At 38.6% G+C, this 11,733-nt stretch overlaps 1 protein-coding gene across 1 annotated transcript in view; it reads left to right on the top strand.

Moving 5' to 3' along the window:
* Positions 1–11,733, top strand: part of bcar3 (BCAR3 adaptor protein, NSP family member) — a 79,157-nt gene that overhangs the window by 1,838 nt on the left and 65,586 nt on the right. The window contains exon 2 of the mRNA XM_038715150.1: positions 9,467–9,620. Coding sequence (XP_038571078.1) covers positions 9,531–9,620 — 90 coding nt within the window. The 5' untranslated portion in view covers positions 9,467–9,530. The remainder of the gene's footprint in view (positions 1–9,466; positions 9,621–11,733) is intronic.

The following is an 11,733-nucleotide window of genomic DNA, read 5'->3' as shown; positions in this document are numbered from 1 at the left end:
TACACAAATGCAGGCAGCTTTAACTCTTTATTAAACTCTCTGAGAAGAAGTTTAGAGTAAATGGAAAAGAAATACAAACGGGGGATGGAAGGAGGGGCAAAAAAAGACAGAAATTATGCATAAAACTGCAGAAATGAGGAGGAGGAGGAGGTACTGTAGAAAAACCCAGATGAGGCAAGGGGGGAGATGGGAGGTGACAGCACAGTCAGTCGTGAAAGGAAACATCAGGAGAGGAGGGTAAGATTGAAAACCCTAAAATGGAGAAGTATAAAAAAACAGTGTGAGGAAAAAAGATGAGAAGGAAAAGACAAGTTTGGATAATTATAAGAAAAGGGGAGTAGTTTTGAACAGTCCTAAGATTACTGCCTCCTTGTTGTGAAAAACAATAGTTATTCACTGTCTAACCTGATCCTCACTGAGATATGCTCCTGTCATATTCCAGCTGCTTCTGTAGTTACTGTAACCTACAGGTAAACACACTCAGACAGCTTCAGACATGTTCTCAAGGCAAGCACACAACCACAGAGAGAAAATGATATTCCACCTTCTGTCAAATGTTTAAGTTCACACCTCAGAAATAGTTCAGAAGAGGTCATGGAGCATCTCAATAATCAGTAATCTTCCTGTCCTGATTTATTTGCTCAGTCCACTAAACACGGAAAAGCAAAAATGAATTTTGTTGGACATGTTAGAGGTGTAACTTTATGCTTTGTTTCTGATGCAGAGCTGACATTTGTAGCTGAGAAGTACTGCAAACCACAAGTCAAAGGGTTTTCACTTGAATTTATAAATTTGTTTCAGGGTGTGGATTTGGGTAGTTGCTTTCCTTCAACACTGAATAAACAAAAAGACTGAGCTTTGCTAGGTTAAACTGCATGCCAAGCATTTTTTTTTTTTTTGTAGGTAAATGTAATGTCAGTGATGGTTGGTTATTTGATTTGAGATTTGTCTGCCCCACAGTGTAAACTGTGCATTAAAATTACACACTGACCATGGCTGGGAGATAATTCAATGATATAAAGTAATTTAACTTTTGGTGGTGATATGGTCATATTGTTTGAGGTTATACAATTTATTTTTAATGATTGAAAGTTACTAAAACATTTTTACATCACCAATTAGAAACAGTTTGCGCTTTACTTATTGAGTTCTGTATATATGGCAGGTATTGAATGAGCAGTATTAAATCAACGTTGTTTGGTGCACTTACTTTGGTTGTGTTGCAGTTACATTAAATGGTATTGTTATGTGTCTATTTGTCTCTATTAGTCATATTGGACAAATGAGAAGCAACCTTACGTGCCACCTGGATTATTAGCACAGTTGCCTAAGACTGTAACTTAGTGAAATTGTCTCATCTTCCCTGCATAGCGTCCTTCATTTGAAATAATCAAACATCTTGCTGCCTGGCTTAGTAATATGAGCTGGGACTGGTGGCCTGGTGGTGATGCTGATGTTATTTTTGCAGCTTAATTCAATTGGTTGGATTGTGTCAGTCTAATGTAATTGGCAAAATGGATGCCCTTGGACTGTAAAAGGCAGCCAGTACAGGCATTAGAGAGTGCCTGAGTAAATGGAAAATTGTCCTCTAATGCTGTCGTAGCTGCTCTGGACTTTGAGTTTGATGTTTGCCAAAATTGCTTTGGTATTTGGTGAGTGTCTGACAAATAGCCAGGCGTGTTCTGTAATGCTGGGATAGGTCGATTTTATATTCTGTAATACAATGGACACTGTGACGATGCTCCAGGGAAATGCGGTCATGGGAAAAAGCTTAGGTCAAACCGACAGGGAGAGGAGAGGACAAGAAGCCTGGATTGGACTTAACAGGAAGAAGAACCCTCTAGGGATAGAGTACGGGTTCAGTTTTCTGGATAGTAAACTTGTTCACTGGGAACACTTTTCCTCAGTGCCTACTTCTTTTCTATTCGTCAGTGCTGACCTCTTCTCTATTCTCTCGTCCTGTCAGCACTATTGGGAATGTGTACAAGCTTGTCCATTGTAAACAAAGAGAAAAACTGCCAGCGCTGTAAAACCAAGAACCTCAGGAGTTACACAAGATGTAACCTTTCTCTTTGGCCAGTTGGTGGCAGCCCTACTGAGTTGCACTGTCTTACTAGTGTTTGTTTATAATTTAATTTATAAGGAAATCTGACTTCCCCAAAGGAAATTAAACAAATGCATAATTTTCCCTTTTTTCCGACCAGGTAATTTCTAACTCCCTCTAAACTGCTTTCCTTCAGTCTTCAAATTGAATGCCAGTGTTCATTTGTTTGTCTGGAAATGTTCTGTGATCTTTCGAGCGTTATCAACCAGCCATGTGGAGTCCTTTTGTAAATTTTACGAGATAAACCGCTCACAATATCAGGGAAAAGCCTAAACGCTTTAAAATGACATACAGCTGTTCAGTAGTCTGTGCTGCTCAGTAATACATGGATCATCTGGCTGAAAGATGCAGTAAAAGGTTAGGCAGAGCCTTAGACAGACAGGGTGTGGCTAACACAGGTTTCATTGGCACCCTTTTGCTGCAGAAGCTTCTCAATTAACCCCGGTTGTTCAGACTTTAAGACTTGATGGCACATGTTTATGGTAATCATATGGAGGGCACTGTTAGACCTTTTCCCTCTGATATCCCTTTTTAAATTAGTGAAAGAGAAACTAGGCAATATGGCACAGTAGTGGTGGCTCTAAACAGCAGTTTGACATGGCTAACATGTAAATTCCATGTGAACTTCACACAGAGTACTCACATTTACTAGTTTGTTAAGCTTTATACAGAGGGGTAAAGGAGGCAGAAAGGGCTGATGGGGAAGTGTCCAGGCTTTTCCTGAATGATGTTTGGACCCCCACCCCCCACCCCCAACACCCAAATTAAATTTTGACATTACAAATTGTGCAGCTTCAGAAAGCACGATTTAGCTTTTAACCCTTTGGTTTGGCTGCAAATTCATCTGAGCCCAGTCTACACAATAAACAGCAGTATGGGCCTAGAAGCACACATATGAACAAACTGTTTAAGGAGTGTGAGCATAGGTGGTGGTAATGTGGTCATTTATGTTTGTAGTTTGTAAAAACCTCAAATTGCAGTTTCAGTCACTCTTACCTAGAAAAATGAAAATGCTATGGGTGGGAATCACCAAAGGCCCAATGATATGATACGTATGTCACAATACGATATTATTGCGATTTACTTAAATTTATTACCTTTTTTCCAACTACAGATTGTGTTCCCAAAGGAAAGCTATTTTTCTAGTGGACTGAAAAATCTATTGATTTTATTATTATAGTACCAAGTAAAATTCTCATGTACAATTTATATAATAAAAGATCGATCCTTGGCTTCCGTGTATCAATGCAGTATTGCCACTGAAAATATTGCGATACAATGATGTATCGATTTTTTTTTTCCCCACTATCCTAGTAATTGCACTTCAGTGTGAGTGATCGGCAAAACAAGAACAATGTCCAATATTCTTGGTTTTTACTGTCTGAGTTCCGCGCTCGGGTATGGTTAGCGATCACACTAGATGCGTACCGTGCGGACCCTGGCACAGTTGAGCGTACCGTGTGATCACACTGATCAAACGAACTGAACTTTGGGGTTTAAGCGTGCTCGGGAATGGTACGGATTGCCTAATGTGAGTACGTCTTTAGTTAGCTGAAGCTAATTTCTGTCATTCGTCTGGTGTAACTCGGTTTAAGGACACTAATTTGTACAAATACAAATAATATTTATGTTTGTTGATTCCTAATTTTAGTCATCACTGTAAGTATGGTGCAACTGTAGTTTGTGACATTGCATGTTACGGTAGTACTATAATTAAGTTTCAGGAATACGACTTAAGTTAATGGATGAACTGTAAGACATCATGAAGATGAGGTATGTTTGTGTGCATATTTGCAACATCAGCATAATATGTATCTAGGATACCATAATGAAAGAGCCGATAATGCCAATGACTGTGTGTGTGTCACTTCAGAGTAAAAGCAGTGTTACTCATGGCACACTAGTTCACCATAAACGCATGCAAACACAGTTAATGTGGTGCAGATCTGCAATGGACAAATACATTTAAAACATTTAAGGTAGTAAAGTAAGCCCATAGAGAACATTTCAAATCAAATTAATGCAGCAATATTGTCAGGTGCTTAATTGTACTAGATTAGCCAAAAACAGACATTTCTGTCTGGTTCTTAGTTTCTCAACCACATTAACTCAAAATAAACAAAATACATGAAACAAAATAACAGATACCATGACAGAGGTTGTTATCGATATATATATGTTTTCTCATTCATCCAGTGTAGGTCATTAGGAGTGATGGGATTTCTGTTGGCCTTCACATTGTACACAAGGAGAGGTAAAGTAGAAATCATGGTAGATCATTTATTTAACATTCTAACATTGTGTACATGTCAGTAAGAGGGCAAGAACTGCTCCTTCTGATGCTTTATACAGTGTATAAGCTCATTGCTGGTGGGACATAAAGGTCATTCAATCTCCTGAACGACCTCCATTTCTCCATTAGGTTAAACTGGAAATTGTGTTGGACACTGACAGGAGTCCATATACTGTACAAACGACTCCTCTTCTCTAATCTACATGATGACACGCTCATAGATTAGACAGATATGATTGAAAGTGTGTGTGCGCGCGCACACGTGTAGATGGATCTTGGAAAGTGCTTGGCTGTGGAGTGGTCTAACAACCTTTGGTGACAGTCCGTGACATCATGTACATCTCTGTGACATCACTTAATGTGATTGGGTGGGGTGGGGGCTCCACTGTACGTGCTCAGTCACTGCCTTTTTGCCCGATAAGGTTTTGGTTGTTCTGTCTTTACCAATGGCATGTCACCACACACACAGACGGGTACGAACACACGCTCGCATAAAACACAATGACAGTACCATGTGTGCTCTGCCACTTAAATAACACAATACACAAAGGACACAGTAACACTGAGAACACACAAACAATGATACTACCTGACAACACAGAGGTACTCAAATCAGCAGAGAGAGTCATTACTGTTTTTATCAATAGAAATTTGTTTTCTATTGATCTGGAGTAAGATTATTAACATATATTTTACATCTTCTCCATTCTTGAGGGTTGCATATTATAAGACTGTCAGCGTTTCAGAAGAATATCAAAAATATGTGATGCAAATTTTCAATGATTAGCTGGCCTTCAGTTTTTTGTGTTGTTACGTTTATTTTTCTGTCTTTCATCTTCATGAAATGTTCTCAGCCCTCCATGGCACATGTTTAAGAAACAGTGCCCCATATTTGCATAAAAGTGTATAAATAATGTCAGTTTAAATTAGATAATAATAAAAAAAAAAGCTTTAAAATTAGATAATATTGAGACATTTTACAGCCGATCTTAAGGATCGGTATTTGGCACTAACGCCACTGTTACAATCATGAGTGGGATGAATGCTTCTGTAGTTTCAACAAATCCAACAGAGTGATACGTCTGCTCTCTAGCTTATTGCGTCTTGTCAGTCTTATGAGTTGCATTCTCCCAGTTAACCTTTCATTCATATAATATCAAACATTTAAGCTTATAAACTGAATATTTTTAACTAGGACCTTCAGTATTTGGATCAAGTAGCTTGATACAAATAAGAGGTGTCAGATTTAGCAGACTACAGCTGTTATTACAGTCAGTATTTAGATAAATATGAGTAGTGGATCAGACTCAGTATTAAAGACGTTATATTATGCTTTTTGGGTTTTCCGCTCTTCTTTATTGAGTTATTTATATATATATGCACGCTGTGAACACGACGTGATTATGATGGAGTTGTTTGCAAAGTGGGGGAAGAGAGAGAAAACAGTAAGGGACAAAAAGCGTCCAAAGTATGGGATTATTTCAAGCTAAAGAAAACAACAACTCTGTAATGTTACCGTCCGTCCACCGTAAAACGAAACTTTTGTCGTCTTGGGAACAGCACGACGGCAGCTGAACAAAAAGCAGCCGGTGTTCTGCCAGCGGACCACAGACAAGGTAACAGTAATAGCAACTTTAGCAGTTAACTAAAATCATGACTGATTGTTGAGTTGAAGGCTAGCCAAAGTAAGCCGCAGTCCTCAGCTGAAAATGTGCACACGTGCTTTTGTTCTCCTTTTTGGGCCGTGAGTTGTAACTTAACCTAACAGTCAAGAGTTAACTGGGTGTCGGGGAGCTGCACCTTTTAACTCTCCTGCAGTTCTCTGTGTAGCTCAGACAATCCCTGCAACCTGCGTGTACTAATCCATCCTTTCAACCATATTCTTTGTCTTTATAATAACAAACAACAGCTGTTTCGTGTGTAGGATCGCTCATTTCTCGTTTCACATTTCATGTGTGTTTTCTTGATAAAAGTGGTTTGGAAACCAGCGTCAGGTGCCATAGCTGTTGTCATCTCCTGTAGTGGGTGTTACCCCCTGTCACCGATCAGTCACGTAGTTTGAACGCCACAACGACTTCAAGACTGCCGTCATATTACGGCAAGTTGTGTGAACGGCACGGCCATCCGTCAACGCTGAAAGTCGTGTAGTCTTGCACGAGCCTTTAGCTTATATAGCACTCGGGTGATTTTTGTGTTTGTAAAGCAGCTATCTGGTTGTTCGTCTGATGTTTGCTGTATGACACACTATGAATTTCCGAAAGGACTAATAAATATCTATCACCTATAAACGTGCACAGCTGCCGCCGCCAAGCAAAAGTACTTCTTAAACGACGCATCAATGAATCGTTGAAATAATCTATAGACGCTTCGAATACTAAAATCATTGTTAGCTACAGCCCTAGTCCAATCCAAAGGGAGTTCCCATCTCCCACAGAAAACACTGCGCTGAACTGCCTGAAAATAGCTCGTTTGTCAGTGTTGCTAAGCTGGTAAGGGAAACATATACATCTGAACCGAAGCTGTGTTTACCGGCTTTTCAGATCCCGCCCCACTCTGCTTCTACAAAAAATATGGTGTTTTTTAAAAATGAAACCATGTAAACCTGTTCTGGTACAACCCCTAATTAAAATTGTGAACCTGAAAATTAGCATAATATGACCACTTTAAAGGACTCCAAGGCCATAGACTGTATAAAAGAAGTGTACAGAGCAGAGGTGGAGTCGCAAATTTGAAGACTTGAGACTTGCTTGACTAAAACAGACAAACGACTTGACTTTGACTTGTTATTCATGACTTAAGACTTGACTTAGACTTGAGACTGATTCCAACATTCCAACATGTTTTATTACACTATTCAATAATCAGTGAAGCCAATAGTACACTAAATAACAGGAACACCTTTGTGTATAGTTCAATATAGAAAAAAAAAGAAACATTCATTACATCTTCCAAAATGATCATATAGTTGAATTGCTGTTTAAACAAACTGAATTCCTTAGAATTTCATATGACTTGATTTGTGACTTGCTTGACCTAAGAATGACTTGACTTGACTTGGTTTGACTTTCATCACAGTAACTTGGGACTTGCTTGTGACTTGAACAAGTGTGACTTACTCCCACCTCTGGTACACAGTCACCGTGGTGTCACCTGTTGGTCTGTGGACTACCGTTTTGAAGCCTGGCAGTCAGTCAATTTTTTTTGTAACCAGGCTATTTGGACGAGACTGTGACTCTAGCAAGCTTGGTTTGCTTTGTGCATCTGTAATTCACGTTAACTGTGATTTTAACCGGGATGCTAATCTTGGCTAGCTAAAAACGGGCTTAAAACAAAACGCACTTATCAGGAAAAATGAAAAGCCGACTCCTAATAAGCTTTTTCAACAGCGCTGGTTAAATTTATACAGTGCAGTGGATACAATCGCCTCTATCCTGATTGACAGGTCGCCATGGTTGCGACTTGTCAATCGCGAGGTAATCCCTCCCCAAATCATACCCTGCTTCATCATCTGTTTTCCTCTAAATGGGACCATAATTTATGAAATTAATATTATGCTGTATTGAAGAAGACTTGAAACTAACGATTGAGATCACAAACTCATTAGGAAAGTATTTACTGAAGTAATAAATAAGTTGAGAAGTAGGGTCATTTTACCCTTGTTTCTAATGAAACCAACTTCTTCTTGCAGCCACAGAATTCGCCCCCTGCTAGTGGTTAGAAATAATGCAGGTTTAAGTTACTTCTACATTGGCTTCAGTCATTATAGCTGGAGGTTGCCGCTTGGTCCGGGCCTAATAAAACTGGATCAGGACATCCCTAGTAGTCTCTAATGGCCACTTGTTTTTTCAGTTCTGTTTGGCTCTGTTCAGGAGCCAGTCTTAACTCAGAAGATTTTTTCCACTTATCTATATAGTTAATAGGATTTATCTTTGATTTATCTTGACATTTAGCACTGTCCACATCATTTATAATTTTATCACCGTGTGTGTGTGTGTGTGTTGCAGTAGTGACAGCCCAGTGCTCCTGGGTAAAAATGATAAATGGTAATAATCAGCATGGGTGTTTTTCCTGAACATTCTGTTTAATGTTTTGTGGCTCTATCTTGACTGCCGGCAGATACAGACACAGAATTTGATTCTCATTATCAGCCTTCTTGTTGAGACTGAGACATCATCACCAAGGGGTGTTCACAGCATTGAAGCGCCTGTAGTGTTGGCGCTAATCGCCCATTAGACTGATAAAGAACGAGACTTGGCTACATAACTGCCTCCCTGTAAAAAAGGAAATTCTCTGTTTACCACATGTTCTGCACAGACGAAACAGTAAGAAATAGTTGATGGTTTCCTGACATTCTGACCGATCTCCCATACCTTGATTTACTTTAAATGTTACATTTTTACATTACAGTTTTCAAAGATTGTACATTGCAAAAATTCTAACTTTGCCCTATTCTTCAGCGATTCTTAATACTGCTTGGTTGAAATACCTGCTTTTAATTGGTACACACAAGTCTGATTCCTGTTAAGTCATTGCATAAATACACCCCAACCAGATTATGCTCACATTATAGAATTGAACCAATTATCATCTTTTCTACAGATATTTTTAGCAGTCTGGTATTGAAAGAGAGGAGTACAGTTTGTGAACAACCCATGGAAAGTATCAAATTATGTCTTACACTGACTGAAATGGCTTTGATATTTTCAGTGAAACCTCCCACATCTTGTCTGTGATTGCATTTCACAGTTTCCTCTCCCTGACCTACCATAATAGGATGTGAACATTCATATCATGTAAAAGCCAACTAATACTAAACTGTCAGATTCCGGTGCCATTACCAGTGAAAGGTTGCTGAGCAGAGACGAGATGATTAATCTTAATTTGTATGTGTTTTAAAAAAGAATTAGACTACATACACTAATCACACAACATTGAATCGAATCTTGTGTGAGATTAAAAAATAAACATTTCACAATTTATAGTTTTGGCATAAATTTCATATTTTGTTGACTTGTTGGGATTAATTAAAATTAAAATGATCTTCTATTTTTTTTCCCCCTGTGTTTCAGGTTCCATCTGAAAGAAGTGTGTGAGAGGCAGATTGTGTGTGTGCATCTGCGTACATGCATCACAATGAAGCACCAGTCTATCTCCCGATGGCTGAGCCAGCTGGGACTGCCACAATACTGCTCAGCGATGGAGCAGGAATATGATGGTGTAGAGGTAATACAAACACACCTACCCAAACAACAAGCCTGCCAAAATCTAGAGAGACATTTACATAACTATTGATTTATTTTGACTATTTATATATAATGGCAGAAAACAGGTTTGCCTTTTCTTAAGAAAACTCTTGAAGCAGTAGTAGACTAAACTTCCCTACAAGGTTACAGGAACAAATCTAAAGACTTTCTGAGAAAATCTGGATGAGTATCTGTGCTTCATGTAGGTACTAAAACAATTGCAAACTGTTTAGAGGTGTAGATTGTTAACGCTTTTAATCATTCCCACACTAATGAGACATTATAAAAGACTGGCAGCTTATGTTCTGCATTTTAGAGCCGTCATGTCAGATTTGCTGAAAAATCTGCTTTCTCTGAGTAGCAAAGGTAGATAAACCTTGCGACAGGTCAAAGGGCAGTTCTTTGCCGCAGGATTTAGGTATATAATATATTTTCTGTGAATTTAGTCTGTCAGCTGGGGGGACGTGGAGTGGTTTGATGATAATGCATTTTAACTTCAACCTTCAAACTAAACAACTTAATAAATTGTTTGTCCATATGACTGTTTGTTGATCTGGTCTCACCAAGATAAGAATGATTCATAATCGTTTTCTGATCCAGCACCTCTGTGGTTAAGATTTGGTGTAGTTTTTAATTTAGTCACTTAAATACACCCGACATCCCTAAGAGTGTCAGGAAAATGTTAACATAGGTTGTAAACAGTGTTTTATCAGACTATCCTTTTCTTGCAACTCCTGAATAACCAACCAGTTGTTGATTAACTACCCGAACAGACACTGAATGTAAAATTAAGCATGATTCAGAATTTGCGTTACCCAAACAGATTTTGCTGCGTGTAAACTGAGTTTTCAGGACAGCCGCCATGTTTTCCGGTCAGAACAATACCCAAATGCATCCCAATGATTATCCACAGCGCACCCATAAGTTGAGGGCAGACGGGGCAACCGTAGAAATGAGTAGCATTAATTATACCACAAGTGTAAAAAAAAGTCAAACAAGTAGTCCTCAACAGAGTCTCAGTTGTAAGTATGAATTGTACAAAAGTGCCAGAATTAGTTTTGTAGCAACACATTTTTAAATGCAACATATAAAGAGGTCATTTAACCCATATTATAAAAAGCCCTATCCATAGTGGTTTCATGAGAAAAGTTTTGGTAGATATCTGTCTCAGAAAGTTCTGCCTCTACCCCAGTACAATGAGGTGTAATGGAAATTATTTTGTGGTGCTCACAGCATTGCTGTGAACAAACCACCGAAGAAATGATGTGCTGAATATCGAGATTCAGCACATAAAACTGACACTGTCGGAATGGCCAGACTCCATTAGGGTTAAGTAAAAAAATGTGTTTCTTGTCATTTGGAAGAATTGACCCTGTAACATGTCTGTTTAAAGGGGATTTCTGTAAATGTTTGATGAAACCATGTTGTATAAGAAAATGTTTATATTCTGGTAAAGCCCACTTTTATAATTAAGAGTGTTTCCCACCACAGCCTAATGAAGCACCCTAATAAAACTTCATCATGGTCCTATTAGGCTGAATTGACAGAGATGTGGGGGCTGTTTTAACAGCCAGCCATTTGCCAACTTCAGTCTGTCAGCCAATAAGACATGAAGTATTCCATTACCTCCTGTTAATGTTTATCCAGAATGCATTGCAGTTACAGGGCGCATAAGAACTAAGAATATACATACTGACTATCCTCCATGCACAAAGAGGTTGGCTCAGCGTTGCTAAACTTTTTCTGGATATTATAACAATAATATCCAGCTCAGTGCCTCTTAGTCATCCAGGCTGCTCGTTAACACAACATGCCGGTAAAACCAACTCTTCCAACATCATCAACACTACTAACAGATTCATGCATGTAAAGTGTCCAAATCTACTAACTCTTTAGTATGGTGTAATTAATTATGACCTATAAAATGTTTAGATGCACCACTGAATAAGTCTAGAAAACAGTTAGTCAATTTTGCATTTCATTAGTGATCATAAAACCCCAATATTATTTGCATAAATGAAGTGAATGTACAGCATTTTGTTTAGTAGGGAAAAATTTATTTCATATGCAACTCTTTTCTGTTGTTTCACTAG

The sequence above is a fragment of the Micropterus salmoides genome, unplaced genomic scaffold, assembly GCF_014851395.1.
Source record: "Micropterus salmoides isolate LMB-PRFRI ecotype aquatic unplaced genomic scaffold, ASM1485139v1 Ms_hic_scaffold_13, whole genome shotgun sequence".
NCBI classification, from domain to species: Eukaryota; Metazoa; Chordata; class Actinopteri; order Centrarchiformes; family Centrarchidae; genus Micropterus; species Micropterus salmoides.
Note: the sequence above shows the minus strand (reverse complement) of the source record. Positions and strands in the feature narration are given on the sequence as shown.